Source organism: Typha latifolia, chromosome 12 (genome assembly GCF_019914945.1).
Source record: "Typha latifolia isolate L0001 chromosome 12, TyphaL0001v2, whole genome shotgun sequence".
In the NCBI taxonomy this organism is placed as follows: domain Eukaryota; kingdom Viridiplantae; phylum Streptophyta; class Magnoliopsida; order Poales; family Typhaceae; genus Typha; species Typha latifolia.
In genome coordinates, this window is record NC_133097.1 from 9,735,721 (window position 1) to 9,759,455 (window position 23,735).

Genomic DNA, 23,735 nt, shown 5'->3' on the forward strand with positions numbered 1-23,735 from the left:
GTTCGTAAAACTAGCTAATTTGATCACAGCATACAATAAAGTATTTTAAGGGTTTTTCTGGATAGAGATAAAAATTAGAAGGATATGAATGCAAAAGTCCCTTGTGAAAAAAGCGGTAGCCTCCGGAGATCGCGACGTGTCAAAGTGCCGCCTTGGCGAATAAACAGAGCTCTCTCTCTCTCTCTCTCTCTCTCTCTCTCTCTCTCTCCTTTGTTCGTATCGGGTTCTCTCTTAAGTAATGCAACGGAGGAAAGCAAGGGCGACGCCTTTACCCCTTCTGGTTACTCTCTCTCTCTCTCTCTCTCTCTCTCTGGATCTCTCTGGAGTTTTATTTAGAAACAGTACGACCCTTCTGTTACTTTTCTTTTAAATTTTTTCATTCTGTTACTCTTTGATACGTCGTTCCATGGCACTCGGAAAATCTTGAGGTTGTCGACGGATTTTATTTGGAATCTATGTTAGTTCTTCAGATTGGTAGCTTCTGCCTCCTTTTGGCTTCTGTGGTGATTGGAACGAGAGACTATGGTGGTGAAGGGGATTATTGATAGGAATCGTATGGTGACTTGTTAACAACTATCTGAAGAATTTTACTCCTTGATTGAAGCGTTTGATGGAATGTGGTGGCCGTAAAGTAATAATACTGGATTCACCTTCACTTTTTTTTTGTTGACTTTCTATAGGTTTATCTAATTACTTTGTTAGATATACTTTCCCTCCATATAAAATGGGAAAATGAAGATCTAAATCATTCCCTTTGCTGTGCAACTTCTTAGGATTCCCGGTGATTAATTTTATTTGTAAATCTCGAAATAATTCACTCTGGTGTCATTTTATCGTTAAAACCCTTATGGTATGTTGTGGTGCCAATTGAGTTAGGACAATTTGCAGCTTTTTTGAATAACTCTTTCTGGAGGCGAAATAAGAGGATTTTTTTGCAATTGTACCTCAAAGATGACTGCAATCTGGAGTTGTGGCACTAAGTTTTGTTAATGAAAAATTATAATTTTCTGATTCAACATCTGAATTCTTTTTTTTTTCAGTGATAAATGCCGGAAGTCTACCTAGGGATTACACTATGCCTGGAGGGGGGGAAGATGTTATCACTGGAAGATCTGAGATATTGACAAGTTCATCAAAATCGGAAAGGTCGAAAACAGAGAGACATAGGCAGGGTATTCTGCATGGTGATCCTGCATTCCAGTCATTTGATGATAAAATGTCCATGAGAAAGAAGGTTTGGACCCATTTTGTGCTCCCAAGATTGTTATTGATCTGCATTACTATAAAGGTGGATTAACTTATTATACAGACAAGGAGGATTAAGTTTTACGTAGCAACCAAAATTTGCTTCTATATTCTTCACGTATGTAAATGCCATCATGCTTATATGATCAAATTTGTAAGCTGGCTGGTTTGGATTTGCATCTAGTTTCTGATACCTGTCTCCTACACTTGTCATGTATCAGCTTATAACATTTACAATCTTCCATATGTTCTTATTTTTGTTGGCTAGTAAATTGGAAATGCTGCAGAAAAAAATGTTTGGTCGCATAGCTACAGTGAAAGATGATGGAACTGTAGCTGTTGATGTCCCAAGCAATTTTGAACCTGTATCTCTTGATATTGGTTCTGTGGATGCATATGGTGAAGCAGTTGGAGAACTACTAGACTCAGCAGACCTCCAGTATAGACCTCCCATGCAAATAGCTATGCTTATTGTTGGTACAAGAGGAGACGTGCAGCCATTTATCGCTATTGGGAAGCGTTTACAGGTTATCTTTTTTTTCTTTATATATTTCTTCTCTATCTATACATGTATTGATTTTGTTTTATTAGGTATTAAATATTTTTGAGTTTTCACTTTTCACTTCATTATTTTATCTTCAGCCTAAATTTCTAATAACTGGCATTTCAATTTGTTTCTATTTTTGTAAGTTAGATTATAGAAACACATTGTTAGTCCATTAATTTCTCTGTCTGTGTAAATTCCATTTAAGTGAGCTTGAAGAGAACTTGCTCTAAGGGAAATAGACCATGGATTTGTCAACCTTGTTATGCTGCTGAATGTATTCTTATGTCATAAAAAAATAAAAAATTGAGATGCTTCTTTTAGTTGACTCCTTGACATGTTTGTTTGCTTGCGGATCTCACAATGTCTGCTCATGTTAGGGTTTGTTGAAAATAGAACTATTGGGCAAGCTTTCCTTCAATGCAGTTAAGATTTTCCTTGCAGGACTATGGCCATCGTGTTAGACTAGCTACTCATGCCAACTTCAGGGAGTTTGTTCTGACTGCTGGTTTGGAGTTCTACCCTCTTGGTGGAGATCCAAAGATTCTTGCTGAATGTATGTCATAAGATGTTGATCTTTTGCATATTAGAAGACATGTGCTAACCATTCATATTACGCAAAATCTATTGACAATATATCTTGTTACTTAGAACAGACATGGTAAAAAACAAGGGTTTCTTACCTTCAGCTCCATCAGAGGTTCATATTCAACGAAAACAGATCAAAGGTATTATTTTCTCCTTGCTTCCTGCCTGCACGGACCCAGATGTTGATACGGGTATTCCCTTCGAGGCAGGTGCCATAATTGCCAATCCACCAGCGTATGGTTAGTGTTTATCTTACCATATACATAGTATAAATTTCTTTCTCACTTGTTTGTTTGCAGTCTGTTGCTAGCCAACTTATTTCAAATTTCCCTAGAATCTTCAATAACGGTATCTGCAGAGAGTAATTGAGCTCCAATATATCTTTGTCTTTTCTACTCTTGGCCTTGTATCCACATTAGGTTTTAATACCTGATATATCCCCATCAAGCTTTCTGTATGTTGATTTTAAAGACTAAATTTCTGAAGCTGAATGGGAAAATGAACTGTTACATAAAATCCGAGATACGTTTGTGGGTTTATGACCTCAACTTTGAATTCTCGACTGATGTAAATATGAATATTCTTTTGCAGTATAGGAAACTGTTCTTCTTCATGTTCCAGCTGACTTTTGCCTTTCAGATTTATTGCTCTTTTCTGTATATAGATGTATGTGAAATTGTAATGAGTGTTTAAGTCATATGTCATCTTTATCCTCCTGTGCTTTCACTTCCCTTGGGTTACTACAGGAAGAATGATTTGATCCCATAGATGGTCTTTATTTAAGGATTTGATTTGGTTGGTTAACTTCCTGTTTTCTCTCACTGATCGTACTCTTTTCAGATGTATGATTGGTTTTATTCATGTGCATTCCCCTACTCTTTCTTGATAAATTTAGAAAATCCAAGTTAGTTTTGATACTTCTACTTTATTAATACAGGGAACTAACAGTAGTCTTGTTTTATGCACAATTGGAAGTTTTGACTCCAACTGCTGATCTGGACGAATGCTTGTTCAGGGCATACACATGTGGCAGAGGCGCTAAAAGTACCAGTTCATGTATTTTTTACAATGCCATGGACGTGAGTCCCTCACTTTCTCTCTTTGCTTGTCTTCTTCTCTTTCTCTGGGTCAATTTTGTGTATCATCATCCAATGTATATTATAAATGAGGGTGTTGTGCTGCATAATCAACATGTTTAATTCTTGTCAGGCCCACTAATGAGTTTCCACATCCTCTTTCACGTGTCAGGCATCCAGCTGCATATAGAGTGAGCAAATTTTGTCCTGCTATATGCTAAATACTTTCAGTTTATTAGGTAGTATGCTAAAATTGCTTTTATCTGATTTATCAATTTTTTTGTGTGTGATTAACTGGATTAAGATTTTGCGAGTTTTTGTTTTGGGCGTTATGTTACTTATAGATAACTTTCTTGTTTTGCATTAATCTATTGCATGGTAAACATTAGAAGGGTAAGTACTTCCTCATTTATCTTCCTTGCACCAACTGCACAAATTTGTCGCCGTATATATTGGAGTTGAGATTAATCATGTCTGAACATTAAAAGAATTTTTTGACATTGAATGCCCTTTCTATTGCTATCACCATGAGCTTTCTGTCTGCAATTTTTAAACAAGTCTTTTGCCTTACTTTAACATTCTGTATGACCAGGATGATCTCTGTTAGAACATAATGATAATTCTTTGGCACTTGCATTTCTATCACCCTGAAATACCTTTTGTTAGAATTAACCTGGCCTGTAGAAGTTTCTTTGTTCTTTTAATGAAAAGGGGTCATTGAGCCAGATGTTGAGCATCCTGTTTCGCATTCTCTGAAATAAATTGACTTGAGAATTAGTAAAAGTTTTAGACATAACAATCAGCTATACTTTGTCTACTCTGATCTCAAGTTTATCTCAGTTTTATGTGTTACATTTTCATGGTATGCATAATTTGTTCTATCTTGCGAATTCTTCCATTATCTGTGTACTTGTATAGGATTGCAGAAGTTGGATATTTCTTTCTTCTTTACGGTTGCCAATTATAATTCCCTAATCCTCTGATTCATGCATATTCTTCTAGAAAAAACACTTACTTTTGTTGACTCCCGTATCATTTTGCAGCTTTCCTACCAAATTGTTGACTCCATGATTTGGCTGGGAATTCGGGACATTATTAATGATTTCAGGAAAAAGAAATTAAAGCTGCGACCTGTCACCTACCTAAGCGGTGCACAGGGTTCTGATTCTGACATACCTCATGGATATATCTGGAGTCCTCATATTGTCCCCAAACCTAAAGGTCTGTTTATGTGCTTCACTTAATATGGCTTCTGTTGGATATCAGAAACATATGTTGCATACTACCAGTTAAAGAAGAACATCCATTGTTAACAATTTAACACTGAGAACCTGTTGTTGACTTGATATTTTCTACTGTACTAAGTTGTTGTTTTGCCTGTAGTTGGTTACTTAAGCTTGTCAAGTTTTGTATTTTGATGTTCACAAAGATTAATTGAAGCTGAAGTTAAGATCTGGCAAATTCTTTATTCAATGTTTGACTAATTGTGTGACCTTAAGTCTATTGCTGTTCTTAGGGAACTGTTTTGTTAAATTGCAGATTGGGGACCCAAGATTGATGTAGTTGGGTTTTGTTTCCTTGATCTTGCATCAAACTATGAACCTCCGGAATCACTTATGAAATGGCTTGATGCTGGTGACAAGCCTATTTATATTGGATTCGGTAGCCTTGTATGTTTATTTTTCTGTGGTTCCTCTCAAGTTATTCTTTTTAGTAGTAATCCAGTATTCTGGTTTTATGCTTGTCCTTCTTTTGACCAATCTTCTAAGTTTTATATCTGTAGAATTTTCATCATTAACCATTTCAGTTTTATTGTTCCATATCTTAGCCGGTCCAAGAACCAGAAAAGATGACTAGAATCATTGTAGAGGCACTTGAAATCACTGGACAGAGAGGCATCATTAATAAGGGATGGGGTGGACTTGGGAATTGTGAGTTTGTGACTCCTTTTCTCCGACTAAATACAGTCCTATGAATATGCTATCTGTTCTTTCCCCTTTTTCTTGACATGCAAGCTTTTTCATCCTGTGATTTTACTAACTCAAAAGTATTATGGCAGTGGCAGAAACAATGGAATTTGTATATCTCCTGGACAATGTTCCCCACGACTGGCTCTTCTTGCAGTGTAAGGCAGTGGTAAATAACAGTCTGAGTAGATGTTTTTTTTAATATAAGAACAAATATAATTTTTGTACTTGTGTCATGAAGGAAAGTATTGGTAAACATTTACTGGTAGAATCAAAACTAGGTCTGGCTATCCTTTTGGCAGTACTTAATAAGTAGTGCTAGACATACGAGGATGCTCATAAGTCATAAGTCATAACAACAGTAATTGGGTGGATCTGAGAGGGGAGTCAAGAAGGGCCAACTCACCCCTACCCCACAAAGAATTCTGTGTAACTGTTACTTATTATTGTGTAATTCATGTAATAGTATACATGCGGTAATCTATTCTTGTATTAATTGAATTTGACCTGTCCTTAGTTATCAGTGTAACTCTGTAAGCACTTAGTTGCCCTGTCATCTTGAAAATGGTGTTAATACCAAAATATGTAACGTTAAGTTAAGTTCTATATTGAGTCATGCCTTCACTTCTGAATGGTTCTGAACCTTTCAATGCAATTTTTGCTAATGGGGAGGTCTTATTATACTTGTTCTATCCTCAGTTGCATCACGGTGGTGCTGGAACAACAGCTGCTGGCCTCAAAGCAGCGGTAAACTCTCTCTGTGTGTATACTTTTATGTTCACATGCCTATGGATGCCTATATGCTTGTATGCTTAATTGGACCGTAAATAGTTCTTAAATTTGATGCAGTGTCCAACTACAGTGGTACCTTTCTTTGGTGATCAACCATTTTGGGGAAACCGGGTTCATGCAAGAGGGTTAGGGCCCCCACCTATACCCATTGACCAATTCACGCAGCAGAAGTTGGTTGATGCAATACAGTTTATGATGGACCCGAAGGTAAATGTTGCTGAAATTTCTCTCTTTTATTAAAGATCAGTTGGCCAGGTCTATTTATATTCTATTAATAATTAGAAAAGTAGAGAGAGATTACAGAGAGATAAAATTTCTCTTTTTTTGTTGCTTTCTTCCTACTTTAATAGTCATTAGTCTTTTATTTTCATACCTCGGTGCTTGCATAATGGCTTCTCATAAGTTCTCAAATTTATGGAAAATGGTAATTAATAATCTTAGACATCTGATACTTTTTATTCGTGGAGCAAGAAACATTTAATTATGGGATGTCAACTGCATAATAACAAGTTCGCAATACGAACTGAACACACACTAATCACTCGATCATCTAAATCCTTTCTTTCGTTATGTATAGGAATTTCCCAAATATGCTTTAGTCGATTTGCCTTTAGCACATCAAAGAATTTGATGCATATTTACGAAAAATTTTAGGTGAAAGAAAGAGCTGTTGAGTTGGCCAAGGCAATTGAATTAGAAGATGGTGCAGCCGGAGCTGCGAAAGCATTTTTCAAACATCTTCCTTTACAGTGGCCATCACAACCTACTGCAGCACAACCAAACTCCAGAAAACCCCTACTTGGATTTGTAAAGAGATGGCTGGGCTGTTCTTGATTCTCACGTGTTCCTTTTACCGTATCATCCAATATCTATCACTTTTATGGGCTTAAAGGAATATATATCTTTGGTCTTATTATATCTCGTCTAATATGAAATTTCCATGTGAAACTGTCCGTCCTCTTGCTTTTGAATGTGATGGGAGTAGTCAACGTATGAATATTGTTTGACTCGTTGGATGGTCTTCATCGTTCTTCTAAGGAAGTTTCTTTCTTTCTTTCTTTCTGTTTCAGAAGCTTTCCCACTGATGACTGGACTGACGATACGTTGAAAATAGTAAGCTAAATCGCATCAACTTTCCAAGGTAAGTGCAACACAAGTTCCACGTACTTTCGGTCAACCTAGTCCCTCCCACCGACTCCGGCATAGTTTCCACGTTGTTGATCGAAGAATATTCTCTGTTAAGTAGAAATCCACTTGATTGAATTAAAAATATTCTTACTAAGATTCTTTAAGCTGATTAATTTTACATCTGATCAATAGTTTCCATAACTTTATATTTGATTTAATGGCATTAATTAATTAAATTTTATGAATCTAGTTTCTATAACTTTCCAAATACTCTTTTTTGTTTCAAATATATATATTCTAGTATTGAAAAGTAAAATACTCTTTTAGATATATTCTCTTTATATATATATATATATTATATTGTTTCCGTAACTAATGGACAACATTAGTTGTTTCTCGTACGGTGGATTGGTGGGTTACTATAGTCCTGGTATCCGCCGTGATTTATGGCCCACCTCTCTCATTTTTTCCAATAAAAACGTTTCTCATCTAAGCTTTCCTCCGACGAAGAGAAAAAACAAAAATTCTAATCACAGAGACAGAGCTTAGAGAGAACGAGAGAATGGAGAAGGCCATCAACAGGCAAAGGATCCTCCTCCAACATCTCCAGCCCACTTCCTCGATCCACCCTTCTTCCGGTCTCTCGGTAATGAGATCTTCCGATCTATAGATCTATTCCATGTTCTTTTTCGTTTTGGTCTTCGAGGTCGCTTATGGTTATTGGTCAGGCCTCCATCTGTTCTTCCGGGGATAGCGCGGCGTATCAGAGGAGTAATTGCTTCGGTGACGATGTCGTCATTGTCGCGTAAGCGGTTTCTTCTTTTCGCATTTTTGTGGCCTTTGGTCTTTTCACCTTTTACGATTTGTGTTCTAGCGAATTATTGTCGCGTAAGCGGTTTCTTCTTTTCGCATTTTTGTGGCCTTTGGTCTTTTCACCTTTTACGATTTGTGTTCTAGCGAATTATTATCTTATCGAATGAAAGAGGTGAAAAATTATTTAGTTGTCCTCACTCGTTGTTTTGTCTAGAAAGTAGGAGTTGTAATAGTTCTTTGTTATGCTCCTTTTTGTGTCGTGTAGTGCGTATCGAACTGCAATTTGCAAATCCAAAAGAGGAGGCTTTAAGGATACACCACCTGAAGACCTCTTGGCATCTGTTTTAAAGGTTTGATTTTTTTCCCCCTCTTTTCCACAAAGTGCTTTAAAACAATCAGATTATTAACTAAGGTCCAATCTTTTGATGGTTATTTTAAGAAAACTATGTTATTTTGATTAGATAACTTCCTATTTCAGGCTTTAATAGATAGAACTAAATTAAACCCAAGTGAAGTTGGTGATATTATTGTTGGGACTGTCTTGGCTCCGGGATCCCAAAGAGCAATTGAATGCAGGATGGCGGCATTTTATGCTGGTTTCCCTGGTATCCGAGTTTGTGTGCTCTTAATTTTAGACATCATCTAATTGCATCCACTACCTTGTGACTAATGTGATCCTTTTATGTATAAATCAGATACTGTTCCTCTCAGAACAGTGAATCGGCAGTGCTCATCTGGCCTTCAGGCAGTTGCCGACGTTGCAGCAGCTATTAAGGCTGGGTTCTATGACATTGGTGAGGTTTTTACTATGGCTGCCTCATTTTTAACTTCATCCTTGTTCCTGGTCTTTCTAATTTTCTAGTTGGCCCGTGCTATTGCAGGTATTGCTGCTGGTGTAGAATCCATGACTGTGAATTCAGTTGGTTGGAGTGGGCCAGTTAATCCTAAAGTAAGTTTATTACAACCACTCTTAATGCAATTCTTGCTTGCTTTGATATGTCTGTTCTGGTGAACTGATTAACATCTTTTCTGCATCTTCAATTAATATTATTCTGTAGGTTGAGATTTTTGCTCAAGCCCGAGAATGCCTCCTTCCTATGGGTATGACATCTGAGAATGTTGCACATCGTTTTGGTGTAACACGCCAGGAGCAAGATCAAGCTGCTGTGAGTTTCACAAATACCTCCTTTTATATGAGTGTACTCTTATTGGTAGGATCGCCTTTTGATGCCTTTCTTTTGCTGTTTAGGTGGAATCTCATAGGCGAGCAGCTGCAGCAGCTGCTGCTGGCAAATTTAAAGAAGAAATTATTCCGGTGACTACAAAGGTAAAATTATTGTTACAGAATTGCAGATTCAGATATGTTCTTTGTATGTCCCTAATTCAAAATAAGTTCATAATCATTGAGAATAAGATAAATGATCCGATACTAACTAATTGGTTATTATAAATAATTTTCATCTATTGATAAATTAAAGGGTATATAAGACATTTTGCATATGTGACTAGATTAACAAATAAGTACACTAGAATTTAAGTATTTTCAAATTGTTTATCCTTATAACTATTTCCTTAATAATAGAAGTGCCAACTTCTACCAATTTATTATTTTTTTTATCTTTAATTAAAAAATGAATAGCTAAGAGAGAGAAATAAAATATAACTAACTTATCGTTACAATTTAGAAAAGTGACCGGTACTTTTGGTTCATGTGACCGGTACTTTCGATTAATTTTATTTTAATTTCAACTATTGAATTAGGAGAGAAAAATTAATAGTTCTTATTGAATCATTTGTCTGAGAATAAATGAGGATCTTAGATGGTTTAGCAGCATAATTCTAGTCATCTAATGATGTGGAAGTAAACAAAAAGTGATTCAAAATTTTAGTCATTAGCATTATCTGTTTTCTCTCTTTAAGATAAGAATATTTCAGCAGCCCAGGGAGAAAATTTGAAAATAACCAAAAATGAGATCTCAAAAGCTCTTTATGATATTTCTATTGCTGTTCCATATACTAAGTACTGACACTTATGTTGCCTTATGAAGATAATAGATCCAAAAACTGGAGAGAAAAAACAAATCACAGTCTCTGCAGATGATGGAATTCGGCCTGATACATCGATGTCAGTCCTTGCAAAACTCAAACCAGCATTTTCTAAGGATGGAAGCACTACTGCTGGTACTGCTGGCATCTTGTTGGATCTTGTATTGTCATTAGATATTTTTTCGTTCTTCCTTCTCTTTATTTATACTCTGTTCTAAATCTGCAGGCAATGCTAGCCAGGTGAGTGATGGGGCAGGAGCAGTTCTTCTCATGAGGAGAGATTTAGCAATGCAGAAGGGGTATCCCATACTCGGTGTATTCAGGTTAGATATTTATATATGCGAGTTATTCTGTATGGATCTGAAGTTCGGCGCAACCAGTTTCAATAAGAAATTTGATGTGTATGAGGCAAGGTAGTCAAGTAGGTCATGTGCTGTCTAGGGGATGGATCAACAAACCATCTAGACACCAGTTACTTTCTAATTAGTCGCTTAGACAATTAATCAAAATCACTTGATCTTGTGTTTGGGACTACTTATTTTTATGCACTATATAAGTTCTCCTCTGAAGATCTGTTAAAATCATCAATAACTCGATTTCCAAAATTGCAGTATGTATGTTCTAACACTCATCAAGTTCCTGTAATTGGTAACTTATGTTTAAATTCCCATTCTTCGCAATCAAAGTTGTCATCTGACTTTATGTGATCATAGTGCTGAATATTTCCTGATTCAATTTTATGGAAGTGCACGGTATTTTGTGGAATCACCTATTCTTATTAGAATCCACATTTGCACCCTTTTAGGAGTTTCGCTGCAGTTGGGGTTGATCCTGCTGTGATGGGTGTTGGTCCTGCTGTTGCAATACCTGCTGCAGCGAAAGCTGCTGGTCTTCAGATTGATGATATTGACCTTTACGAAATAAATGAGGTAAAATTCCTGGGCCTGCTTCTAAAATCTTCAGAGTCTGTATGAGAGGATGATCTGCAAAGTCTTAAACTTTCTTCCTTTGAAAAGGCTTTTGCCTCCCAATTCGTGTACTGCTGCAAAAAGCTGGAGCTGGACCCAGAAAAAGTCAATGTTAATGGAGGTGCAATTGCCCTTGGCCATCCATTGGGTGCTACTGGTACCTCTCTTTCTTGCTATTATCTGACAGTATGAAATTACGAAACTATACCTTTCAGGAATATTGTACAATGAAGTAAATCTGTGATGCCCGTCCATAATCCACACTTTTTTTTTCCTTATGTACCTTGGGATACTGCATGATTTTAAGAATAGAGAAATTTTTTATAACTCTGCACTATTACCTGAAGAACTTGTCTAATGTTACAACAGTACAAAGCAGAAATTTCGAAATCTTATGACTGTAACTGTAATTAAAAATAAATCTATTCTAGAAGTTCTTATGATCATTGTTTAACATTTTGCAGTTAGATTCTAGAAGAAATAAGGACAATCATTGTAGTTGCTCTCTATCTGTCTGTTGTTCAGTTCACAATGAAGATAGGAAAAGTAGAGATCCTTATTTCTTCTGTATTTCAAGTTTTTGTCAAGTTCATGTCTCTCCACCCATAAGCAAACTAAGAGCTATCTATGAATAAGAGAGTGAGATAAAATTCTACCCGAAAAGAAGGGCATCCTGGTCCACAAACTCCTACTATTTCAGGGCCTGGAAAGGCAATATCTACTCATCCTTACCCATAATATAGAGGCTATCTACTTGAATTGAATCAACTCAAGTAGATAACATTATAGCAATCCTGACCTCGCATGAAGTTTTTATTGTTTTGCTCATAATATGTTTCTCGGCTTATTACTTTTTCTTTGTGACATTGAGTTAGTATCATGAATATTAGTCTTTACACTCAGTAATTGACTTAAAACAAGAGTCGCTCTCTTTTTCAGTCTCTGAAGTACTAGAACTCGTTCAGTGATGACTTGAGTGAGTGGCATTTTGTGATTTAGGGATTTGTTGTATCATAATGTACACCACAAATTGCTTATTAGGACGTAAGTTGTGAGATGAACATCATGTTATTTGGTCAACTGGACTTGATATGGTTGACATCAAAATTAAGCTGTATCAGATTGGATTGTCTGGCCTCTTGGATTAAACCCCTTTAGGTTTGTTAGGAGCTAGAATGATTGATAGGCTGGGAACAGAATTCATGGCCAAACTAGAAATGGTTGACAAAATATCCAGATAGTATATCCTGGCTAGTTACTAGTTTTGACAAATCAGATTGATAATGAGGGAAAGAAAAATATTGACATATTTGGTTACATATATAAATTTGAACCTGATTCCTCGATCTGATATGATGGGGAAAATATTGGTTTGATACTGCTTCTATTGAAGTCAATATATGTATACTTAACTTTGCAACATTAGATGAAGTCCATTTATGTAAGAAAATCATGTAATCCAAATTACTGAGAAGGAATTATATCCTACTCTGACTTCCGATGTTCAATTTGGCCTTGTATCAGGTTATTTCTACTTGCTTCGAGTTTTGTAACTTTAAATGAAGGCCCATTACTTTAATTTCACAGCAAATTTAAAATGAGCTGCCTCTTTATTGTTGACAGGTGCTCGTTGTGTGAGCACTCTCTTAAATGAAATGAAGCGCAGAGGCAAGGACTGCAGGTTCGGAATAATTTCCATGTGCATAGGTCAGCTCTCCACCCTCCATTTCAAGCATACGTCCTGTTCTCTTTTATGTGCATAAATTAGAGACTGACTTTGTGATGCACATTGACAGGTTCTGGTATGGGTGCTGCAGCTGTTCTCGAGCAAGGCGATGGTGTAGATCAGCTCAGCAATGCTAGAAGGATCCTGTCCAACAACTTGCTATCAAAGGATGCTTTATAAACACCTCATGAAAGCTTATACTATTATTTAAGTTATTGCTCTTAAGACAAGTTATATTGTTTAAGAGAATAAGAGATTTGCTTACTATAGCAAGTTGGCCAGGTATTCCCATTGGCTCAGCCATTGTTTGAACCATCTATCTCCTATAAATATATATATTTTTCTTAGATCTTTCGAAGCTTATTACAAGTTGCAAAAGGGGCACTTATTGCAATCAGATAATTGTATTCTTTTCCTGTTTCTTCCCTTATCTGTATGTGTATATACATATGTAGGCCCTTCTAAAATCTCTCATTTGTATTCATACTCTTCTAAAGCTGATATTTTTACACTTATAAAAATATTTAATATTTTGTGCGGATGTCTCTAAAAAATAACTAAATTATTAAAATTCCAAAAGACACAAGTACAATTATTCTTATTCACTTATGATCCTTACAGTTAAGAGTAGCTCTATATTTCGGTTAAGAGTAAGGGTGGCGAGGTTCGAGTGAGTTAGTTAGGTTTGGGTCATAGTAGTGTAATAACACATGCTTGTAAACACGTCTAAATTTCTAAATACATACATGTCCCTCTGCAACTCCCAAATAGAATTCATTCTGTAACCTTGAAGTCATCCGGGTATACAATGCGAATTAAGATTAGAAGGGTTGATGATAAGCAAATAAGAAACTTTGGAGAGATATAGATGCAAAAAAAAAAAAAAAAAAAAAAAAAACCCTCCATTATTTGTTTGACACTGTATAGGTAGAGATCGATGTGCAAAAACTCTCATAATGTTTGCTATCTGTCATCATTTTAAACGTTTAGAGTCCATGTCGGGTTCACACTCACAATCGCTCGTCATTCTCCATCGGGACGAAAACGAAAAATCTCAGGTGGCGGCGAGAAGCTTCATGTGTTGTGTGGCATTCGTGAGTGCAAGTAGCACCTTTTTGGGCCATTCCATGTGCTCTATTACGTCTGTATCACCGTATATGCTCTACTTATATATATATATATAATATATATAATATATACACACAAGCACAAGGGAAGAAGACGAAAACATTTGAATGCTGCAAGCTCCATGGATAGATTCGGAGTAATGGTTTTTTTTTTTCTTTTAATAAACAGGCTGCAACCTCTGTTTTATTGAAACTTAAAAATAAGTACTAATTTTTTTCAAAATTAACTACAACAGAACTAAAATAGATTGTCTGTCCCAGATTATAGACCATAGAAAACTGACAGAAAAAGTAAATATATATGTCCAAGCAATATAACCATAACCAAACTAACTACAAAAAAAAAAAAAAGCAAGGCCATTAGCCAATTATTACAATTAACAAACACCACAAAACCTAAAAGTAGTCACAATTAGCTATTCATCAAGAGTAGATCGACAGTAACTTGACAGCTCCACCTTCATTCTTCATCCAATTCCACGATTTAGAGCTCCAATAATATTTGCTAAACCTTTTTCACTGTCCCCTCCCCTTGTATCCTTGCCTAGCAAAAAAACAAGATAGTCATATTATGAGAAAATGCTTCATAAGCACGAACACAGTTATTAAAAATTTTACTATTCCTTTTCAATCACACGCTCCATAAAAAGGCGCTGATTCAAATTAATCATTATTTTTTCTTATTCTTTCTCACCTACAAGAAAAGAAAAAAAAACTTATTAGATCCGACGTAATAGTAAACTCCAATTAATCATATATGCAAGAGATGGAATAATTAGTAACCTGAATTGCGTGCAATGAGTCGTTATCATGTTGGCTTAGTGAGGAGGATGCAGGAGTCACCACCATGTCACCTCTCACTAGATCTTCTAGATATATATATATATATATATATATGTACATCTCCTCTTTATCTTCTCTTCTTGTGTTGCAGGTTAACCTGGCGGTTTAGGATCCCAATGCAATCCTGCAGTGGTTGCTTAGGTGGAGATCCGTAGGGACCTCTCACTTGGTTAGATGCGCATGCACGATCTTAATCCCGATTAATTTCCTTCCTGTGGGCGTATCAGCAGTTTTGAGGTTAATTTGAATGGCCACGTCTACAACTCTACGTCCTCTCCCTCGTGTGTTTTTTTTTTTTGGTCTCAATTCGCCTCGGTTCCTCCGTGTGTACGTGGCCGCCAGCGCGCCATTCGTTCCGGTGGGCCCCGCGCTTTCACGCATACTATTCTTAGACGGTTTGACGAAACTCTTCCAAAGTCATTCCGCTGTCTTTATTAACATGAATCCCCATCGTACTCCATTCGTTAATTGTCATATTATGCCGACTTTGCTCTTATAGAAACAAAAAAAAAAAAGAGAGGCCCCGCTGACCCCCGCCAACTCCAGGTACCCGATCGCACGAACTTCCTACAGCCTTGGGTACTTGGCAGCTCCTCATCGGCCGTCAAAACCAACTGGTGCTATTCTTTGATGCGATGTACCGCTGTGGTTAAGTAGCGATGCATGCATCCGTCCGGTTTATTGAGACGATCGCGTCGTTGGGGCCCGCGTCACGTGACCGGGCCCCGAGGGGCGTGGCTCAACACACACTCGCTCACCAAACTCCCTATGGTTCCCCACGTGAATCGAATCTTTTCATCGCCTTCTAAATCCCTCTACGTGTCCACCCCACATCTCTGGAACTCTCTCTCTCTCTCCCTTGATCTATATATATATATATAGTATATATATATATATATATATATATATATATATATATATGTAACTCTATGCTAGTATAGTGTACCTGCGACATTGCTTTCTTGACCTTAGTTAGCTATGGTGGCTATTCCTCCTCTTAATCACGGAAGCATTAGCTATATAAAATCACCTTGTAATATCCCTATGAAGGCCATCATGCCAGGTACAACTGCACTACCTCCAACGTTGAAACAAGGGCCTGATCCCAGTCTTCCACGTCCACTATTGACCACTGTGAAAACTACTACTAGTGAGGTGATCACACTTAACCTCATGCAGAAACTAATAGCCTCCACGTTAGACTTTTTCGAACACAAATTTATCGCGGTCCAGGAGAGAAAGCACCAACTACCTCGTCTGCTAGACCCCTCCGTACAGTTGTCCGGTAATTTTGCTCCGGTTAGTGAGGCAGAGCCCGTGTCGGGCCTCGTCGTTTCCGGTAAACCAATACCGGATGACCTGTGCGGCGGGGTCTACTTGAGGAACGGTGCGAACCCAATGCTCCCGCCCTCCGGTGGGCACCACCTGTTCGACGGCGACGGGATGATCCACGCGGTGAAGCTGACGGGCCCAGCCGACGCCACCTACACCTGCCGGTTCACGCGCACGAGCCGGCTGACCCAGGAGTGGGCCCTGGGCCGCACAGTCTTCCCAAAGGCGATCGGGGAACTCCACGGCCACTCCGGCCTCGCCCGCCTCGCTCTCTTCTACCTCCGCAGCATCGCCGGAATAGTGGATCCCTCGAAAGGGATCGGCGTCGCCAATGCCGGTCTAATATACTTCGCGGGCCGCCTCCTCGCCATGTCGGAGGACGACCTACCCTACCACATCTTCATCGCCCCCGACGGCGATATCGAGACCGTGGCGCGCTACGACTTCTCTAGCCAGCTCGACTCCGCCATGATCGCGCACCCGAAGATCGACCCGATAACTGGAGAATTATTCTCCCTCACCTACGACATTATCCGCAAACCTTACTTAAAATACTTCTACGTCGACGCCGCCACCGGAGTTAAATCCGCCGACATCACGATCACATTGCAGCAACCCACCATGATCCACGACTTTGCCATCACGGAAAAGTTTGTCATAATTCCAGACCAGCAAGTAGTGTTCGACTTATCGAGAATGCTGTACGGTGACTCGCTGGTGATCTGCGACGTCAATAAGACGCCGAGATTCGGGGTGATGCCGAGATACGATCGGGATGAGTCGAGAATGCAGTGGATCGACGTGCCGGATTGCTTCTGCTTCCATCTCTGGAACGCGTGGGAGGAGGACGGAGGACGGACGGTCGTGATCGTCGGATCATGCATGACCCACCCGGACATCATGTTTGTGGATAGGGAGGAGGGGTACCAGACAGGTAGCGAGTTATCCGAGATCCGGCTCGATCTGGAAACCGGTGAGTCGAGCCGGAGAGTGATCGCGCCCGGGTTGAACCTCGAAGCGGGTCAGGTGAACCGGACCATGATTGGGAGGAAGACCCGGTTCGCTTACTTGGCGATAGCCGAACCGTGGCCGAGGTGTAAGGGGATAGCTAAGGTGAACTTGGAGACCGGGGAGGTGAACCGGTTCGAGTACGGGGAAGGCCGGTTCGGGGGTGAGCCGACCTTCGTCCCGGCCCGGTCGAGCCGGGAGGAGGATGAGGGGTACGTGGTCGTCTTGGCCCACGACGAGCGAACCGACCGGTCCGAGCTGTTGATTTTGGATGGGTCGACGATGGAGCAGGTCACCGCAGTGAAGTTACCGTCCCAAGTCCCGTACGGTTTCCACGGGACGTTCGTTAGTCAAGACGAGCTTAGTCAGCAAAGGAGTAGTTGACCTTTTCATGGGAAAAGGAATAATTAGGAATTCGAAGGTTTGATTTGTGCTTTTTCCTCTTGGTTATTTTAGTGTCTTGCTGTTGTAGATATTTATTAGTAGGGAGGAGATCCGGAGGGAGATATTTGTAGGGGCAGAAGCTTTTTGTCCATTGTTGTCTGTTGCTAATTATATCTTGGTTATTCTTAATTAATTATGTATATGTTTTATGTTTCTTTATACTCTCTTCTACGTACGACTTTGTTTTATTCTAATAATTCCCAAAGGCTTCATTTGATCGATTAATATAGACGTACACGTTGCTTTCAAATAATAATTAGGTTTGGGGTCATCTCCAATAATAAAGCTTTAGAATAAGGACAAGTATTTATCAAACTCTAGTACCGTCGCAAGATAATAGTCGGTGGCGTTATCCCTCCATTAGACATTTGACCTAACTAATGATGAAGAGGATGTATGTATATGAATGGAGTCAAACCCATAGCTATCAGTTTCCTTGTCTTCATTTAAAGTACTCACGTGAGCTACGCGACGGACCATCTATCTTATCCTATTTAACCGTCGTCTCCTTCTCTCATCCATTAAAACTTATTCTTACACACGTGATGAAAACCATCCTATTATTATTATTATTATTATTATTATTGGTTATATACTAGTGTTTGTTGCACGATAGGTCAAGTAAAACTTAGCGTATGGTAAAGAAGAAGTTATATAACGGGAATAAATATCTCACCTAGCTCCTACTGACTGCATGGGAAATGAACAACCAGCAAATTGGTATGCAGAACAAGGTGGAATGTTTAAATAATGGCCCAACTTGAGACTAATGGAAAGAAATATGAATACTTATTAGATTCAATGCTCAGTTGATTTCTAGTTGTTCGAAACGGAATGTTTCCTTACGCCATGCCATAACTAGAGTTGCCAAGAAGGGACCGCATGAATTTATTAGTTACATATCCTCCACTTGCTACGTATAAGCATGGTAACATGTTAATTCATTTCTTACATATCTTACATGTTTATAGTTTATAAGGCATTTAATGAAAAATAAAATTTATAATCTGCTAAAAAGAGAGGAGGAATGACTATACCACAGAATTTAACAACCAAATTAACCAATACTTTACAACAGTAATCATCTTATTGTGTAAATTTTCAATTAGAGAACTTTAAAAAAAGTTAACAATACCAACACATTTCATCACAATAATGTAAATTATCAATAGTTACTGCATTTTAGCATCATCTTTTTCTATGTCCTTATTAATTACATATTTAGTTAGGTCATCCAATATAAATATTAAAATATCTATATTGAATATAAAAATATAATTAGAATAGCAATATTATAAAGAACTAAATTACCTTCGCTTTGAAATAATCGATCTCTAGTACAAATTAAAATCTCCATATTGTCAACCTTTAAGGTACTTCTAACTAATCAAGAAATACTACCACCAACAGTAAAAGTAGATTCAAAGGAAATTATAAAAAATAAGTATGCTTAACATATGACAAACACAAGAGAAAGTTCTAGGTATCCAAATTTATTTGTGTTCCATTAATCAAGAATATTCAACTTAGAGTTCACAGCAAATCGAGGTTCATCTAATACACTTCAATTGTGACATTTGTACTCCTATCATAAATTCTTGTTATAAGCGGGTCAATTCGGCTAACCCGATGGCCATATTTTCAAATCTAATCCAACTCGTTCCAACTATTAGAAAATATAGATATGATCATAAATAAATAAATAAATAAATTAGAATTTAAAATCTTGCATCCAACTCATCTTGCAATAGTAGTACTAGTGCAACTATATATAACAACTTGAAGCAGTCAAACTGGGAGTTCTTTGTAAACGATCGTTCTACTTATTCTACGGACCTTCTTCAGAAAATGATCCTTTGCCTTATCCACAGTAGAAGCCCACAAAGCATTAAGCACATTGCCAGCAATTGCCGATATTCAAAAATATATATAGCAAGTTGGAGCAGGGGAACTGAGTCTTTGAAAACGACCCTTTGCCTTATCCACAGTCCAAGTCGACAACGTATATTGCCAATTGCCGAGGTTCAAATTACTATAATCCATCGTGAGCCAGTTTGAAATGGAGAGACCAGTCCAACCCCCCAACCATCAATTATATATGTGGGACTCAAATGATACACGACAAGGGATAAGTAGTAGAAGATATATGTTGTATTGGGATGGTGGATTGGTGGGACCTAAATTAATATATATTTCGCAATGAACTATTAAATTTGCATACACAATTTGGCAAAAGTGGATATCTAGTTAACGTAACGGGTGACGTATGTTTGTATTTCACGATAAGATACAAATGATTTATATATAAAAATACCATTAAATCCCACCTCGTTAAAAAAGAAGAAGAAAGAAAACAAGAAGAAGAATACTTAATCACAATGTCAATGTATTCATACTCCAGACAAGCACGAGGACAACTTGGCTTGACTGTTCTTTATAGGTTCATACATATGTATTTGGATGTCCTACTCCTTACCTTCAGTTGATCACTGCTAGTTATTTATATATATGCAATAAAGTTCACATATGGTTCCAAAAAGAAGCACGTAATACTTGGAAAAGAAAACTTTATCCTAATATGAAATAGATATTGGAAAACTGTGAGGCAATAACTTGGTCACGTCGTCCTGCATGAGAGAAACCATAGACATGCAGTACGTACTGTGGCTCCTAAGAACATATAGAAGCTTCGGTATTAGTAGGTTATAGCCTTATACGAACTAATTAGCCATGCAAGTTGCCAAGTAGATAACATGAGTTAATTACCCTTCACGAGTCGAAGGAAAGTTGCAGCGTTGGGACTTGATCCTCCGCACAATCGAGTTAGCTAAATAGACTACTAGTAGTAGTTGTAGTTGGTAAATTATTGATCGAGTTGCTCATTATTGTTATCCTATATAAATATTATACAGCAAGTTGCGAACCAGCTTCTTAAATAAAACGATTTTTTTTTCCAGTTTGCACGTATAAAGAAGCTGAATTTTTAGATAACTGCCATAGATATATTTATTTTTTCTACAATATTATCATACTAACAAATGTCTTTTTTCTCCTGATGTTTAAAGCTTAAACTTTGGTTATGGTGGTGTACGTAGGAGGAGGAGGAGAAGGGGAGAAGGGAGAGGGAGAGTGAGAGATGGGAAAGAAGAGAGCGAGAGAGAGAGAGAGAGAGAGAGAGTTTAGGAAAAAAAGTTTAAAGAAAAAGAACCAATCCTATGGGAAACTTTGGTTGGAAAGCCTAATTGCTCATGGGCTTTGTAAGAAGCCCATTGTTACCAGCCCGTTTAGTCTATAGAGCCCATTTAGTCCATATACTAAAACAAAATTGCATAATTACAATTTTCTTTTCTTTTCTTTTCTACATGTATATGAGTCTCGTGGGCTTTATAAGTTGGAAGGAGAGGCCCATAATTATCCAACCTAAAACTATGAAAAAGTTGGATATATTTATATATAGCATCATTAATTCATTATCCATACACCCATAACTATATATAATCCATTACTGCATGCATGTTCCACCACGTGAATATAGTAACATGACATATCCCAATGCCACCCATATTCATCATCACCATCTCTCTCTCTCTGTGACTGTGCTGCATCACATGTAGCATGCATGCATTCAGGCAGGAATCTAAGTGACAATAATAATAATAATAATAATAATAATAATAATAATATAGGTCTGGTGGTAACTAAATAAAAGAAGACCTCCTAGAAATATTTTTTTTTTCTTAATTCTTCTTTCTTCCAATCTCTTCTCAGATTATAATTTGTTGACCATGTGATGCACCAAGGAAATAATTGCTATAATATTCTTCCTCATCTAAGAAGCTTAATTACTCTTAAATCATGAATAATAAAGAAGGGAAGGTGTGTCAGAGTGTATTCCATTAATAAATGCCTAAATATTTTAAATACTATGACTAATATTAGTTATGCCACATGGTAGTTAACGGTTAAACCGGCCAAATTTGGAAGAACCTGGCAGTTGGGAGGTGGTCAAAGTTCATGAAATTAATGAAATCATATAGCTAGTTGTCAGGGATGAGGTCACCCATATTGATACACATGTATTCTTTTAAGCTATTTGGGGGAGGTTACATATATGTAAACTTTTGGGATGGCATACGGGAGGTTTGTCCTTGAATAAGGATATAAATCTATAAATGAGGATTTTATATTTGTTTTGGGTAATGTGACATCAAATGAATTGATTCTCGGTAACTCATACTTTTGGAACGCTTCTTTTCATAACTGCTATCAGAGCACTAGGGTTTTTCTTTTTCTTGCCAAAGCGTAGCTTTCTCTGCGCCCCTCCTCTCTGTTCTTCTTCATGGCATCTTGAAGTGCAGCTCCTTTGATCACCGATGGGGTGTGGGATTCGAGCTCTTGTTTCTTCTTATTCTCCTTTTGTTCGTCTCTAGTTGGAGACAGTTGTGGAAGGCCGAAGCCGGAAGGGGCAATGCTCCTCCTCACTGTGATCCTTAGCTCGGCCAAAGAGCCTTGTCCGACATTGGTCGTTGGTAGTGTGACGTTGAGTAGAGGGACTTTTTGTGCCTTCGCCTCTTAAAATCTATTTCTAGAGGAAGGGAGAAGGCTTTTCTCTTTCCCTCTCTCCTCCTCAAATGAGCGGTTCCTTTTTCTTTCTATATTGTAGGCTGATGATCTTATTTATCTAGACTTGTATATACACAAGGTCATGTCTTTGATTACGAGACGAAATTAATGGCTGACTCATTACTCCATCTGCTTGTGAATCTGTAGGTTTCTGCAAGGGTCATTCTTTGTTAATATTTTCTTAGTGCCTTTAAAATTTGATGCATCGATTTTATTTGTTATTCTACTTATTATAGTCGAGTATAAAATTTGAGAGTTGTCACACATATCTCTTATCTCATTTGTACCATGTTCTTATTATTATTACTTATATACTAATAAATATGTTATTCCAACGGGCTTTTCCCTTAAAAAATAGAAAAATAAAAATAAAAATAAAAGATTCTTTGTAGCTCCAAGATGCCATGTGGACAAACATTTTATACTAATTTGACCGAGTTTCAGTGAACTAAAATTCACATGACATTTGAATACAATTTAGGTGGAAGATGAATTCATTAAATAATCAACTACCACAAAATTTTCAAATTCATGGAATTGTGGCTATTTCTTGTGGTGCTATATATATATATATATATATAAAACAATATTTGGCAGTTAGGGCATGATGCTTACTTGAATTATAAACTCAAAGTGGCAGCATTTTTAACTATTGATGAATGCATTAAGGAAATGGATTCTCCTGAGTGCCATTAATTAAAATTATAATAGAGCTAGGATAGATTCTCATGGTCAAAGTATCAAACTATCAAGGAATAATTGTGGGCTTTGTTTGAGAAGGACATTATTAGAAGTATTGCTTCAATTCAACATCAAGAAAAATGAGGATGATAACTATATGAAATACAAAGGTCTAAAAAGCAGAGCAAGGTTTGAGACCATGTACATGTATAGATTGGCTGAAAAATAAAAATTAAAATAAAAACCTACTTGAAATATATAATGATCACACCCATCATTGCATAATGTCTAATCATTCAATAATCCAACTTGTATAAGTTAAAGGCTCAACTTGTCTCGTTCCTTTTACAAGTAAGATTCCAAATATTTTCCACCTATATATCTCCTGAAATTTTTGACACAAGTCTAGCTTGAGCCTCTTTGTGATGCATGACAGCCATGAAACCTTGGTTGATTAGTTGTGATTAAGCTCATACTAACTCCTAAACCATGATTAATATCTTCCTAATCTTTGACTCAATTATTAATGCCCACATGGCGCCGTCAACTTCATGTGAAAGCAACCAAACTAGTATCCAAAAGTACAAACTAATCTAATGGAACACAAATCCACCTTCTCTTAAAAGATCTAGTGGGACCTCTCTAATCATCAATTAGGTTCTAGAACTAGTTAAAAGCTTCATCATTCTTTTGTGGAAGTAGTTAGCTAGCCTTTGATTAAACAACATTATAAGTCCTACTTTAGGAATATGCAAACCTAATTAGGATTTGAGAAAGCCTTCTT

General features: G+C 37.4%; 3 protein-coding genes across 16 annotated transcripts; all 3 read left to right on the forward strand.

The window, feature by feature from the left end:
• Positions 1 to 118: 118 nt before the first annotated feature.
• On the forward strand, positions 119 to 7,531 carry LOC140798627 (sterol 3-beta-glucosyltransferase UGT80A2-like). Of its 13 annotated transcripts, none has more exons than XM_073152566.1 (15): positions 119 to 280; positions 1,041 to 1,234; positions 1,533 to 1,772; positions 2,234 to 2,345; positions 2,446 to 2,616; positions 3,393 to 3,456; positions 3,587 to 3,644; positions 4,497 to 4,674; positions 4,993 to 5,123; positions 5,282 to 5,384; positions 5,513 to 5,589; positions 6,120 to 6,167; positions 6,252 to 6,419; positions 6,867 to 7,067; positions 7,283 to 7,531. In XM_073152566.1, exons 2-14 carry the CDS (start codon positions 1,076 to 1,078, stop codon positions 7,044 to 7,046), a joined length of 1,689 nt encoding a protein of 562 aa, XP_073008667.1. In that variant the 5' UTR covers positions 119 to 280; positions 1,041 to 1,075; the 3' UTR covers positions 7,047 to 7,067; positions 7,283 to 7,531. The 13 variants fall into 13 exon arrangements, 9 of the variants coding, with proteins under 9 accessions (XP_073008667.1, XP_073008663.1, XP_073008664.1 ...); XM_073152559.1 differs by having other exon boundaries at positions 207 to 341; positions 6,867 to 7,019; XM_073152558.1 differs by having other exon boundaries at positions 210 to 341.
• On the forward strand, positions 7,211 to 13,256 carry LOC140798629 (3-ketoacyl-CoA thiolase 2, peroxisomal-like). Of its 2 annotated transcripts, XM_073152568.1 has the most exons (15): positions 7,211 to 7,353; positions 7,877 to 7,986; positions 8,069 to 8,145; positions 8,419 to 8,503; positions 8,632 to 8,758; positions 8,849 to 8,947; positions 9,035 to 9,102; positions 9,212 to 9,319; positions 9,403 to 9,480; positions 10,202 to 10,334; positions 10,426 to 10,522; positions 11,005 to 11,128; positions 11,216 to 11,324; positions 12,791 to 12,874; positions 12,964 to 13,256. In XM_073152568.1, the coding sequence occupies exons 2-15, from the start codon at positions 7,903 to 7,905 to the stop codon at positions 13,071 to 13,073; spliced, it is 1,383 nt and encodes a 460-aa protein (XP_073008669.1). In that variant the 5' UTR covers positions 7,211 to 7,353; positions 7,877 to 7,902; the 3' UTR covers positions 13,074 to 13,256. The 2 variants fall into 2 exon arrangements, with proteins under 2 accessions (XP_073008669.1, XP_073008668.1); XM_073152567.1 differs by lacking the exon at positions 7,211 to 7,353 and having other exon boundaries at positions 7,718 to 7,986.
• A 2,788-nt stretch (positions 13,257 to 16,044) lies between these two features.
• Positions 16,045 to 17,806, forward strand: LOC140799073 (9-cis-epoxycarotenoid dioxygenase NCED3, chloroplastic-like). The gene has a single exon (XM_073153216.1). It carries the CDS (start codon positions 16,262 to 16,264, stop codon positions 17,585 to 17,587), a length of 1,326 nt encoding a protein of 441 aa, XP_073009317.1. The 5' UTR covers positions 16,045 to 16,261; the 3' UTR covers positions 17,588 to 17,806.
• The last annotated feature ends 5,929 nt before the right edge of the window (positions 17,807 to 23,735 follow it).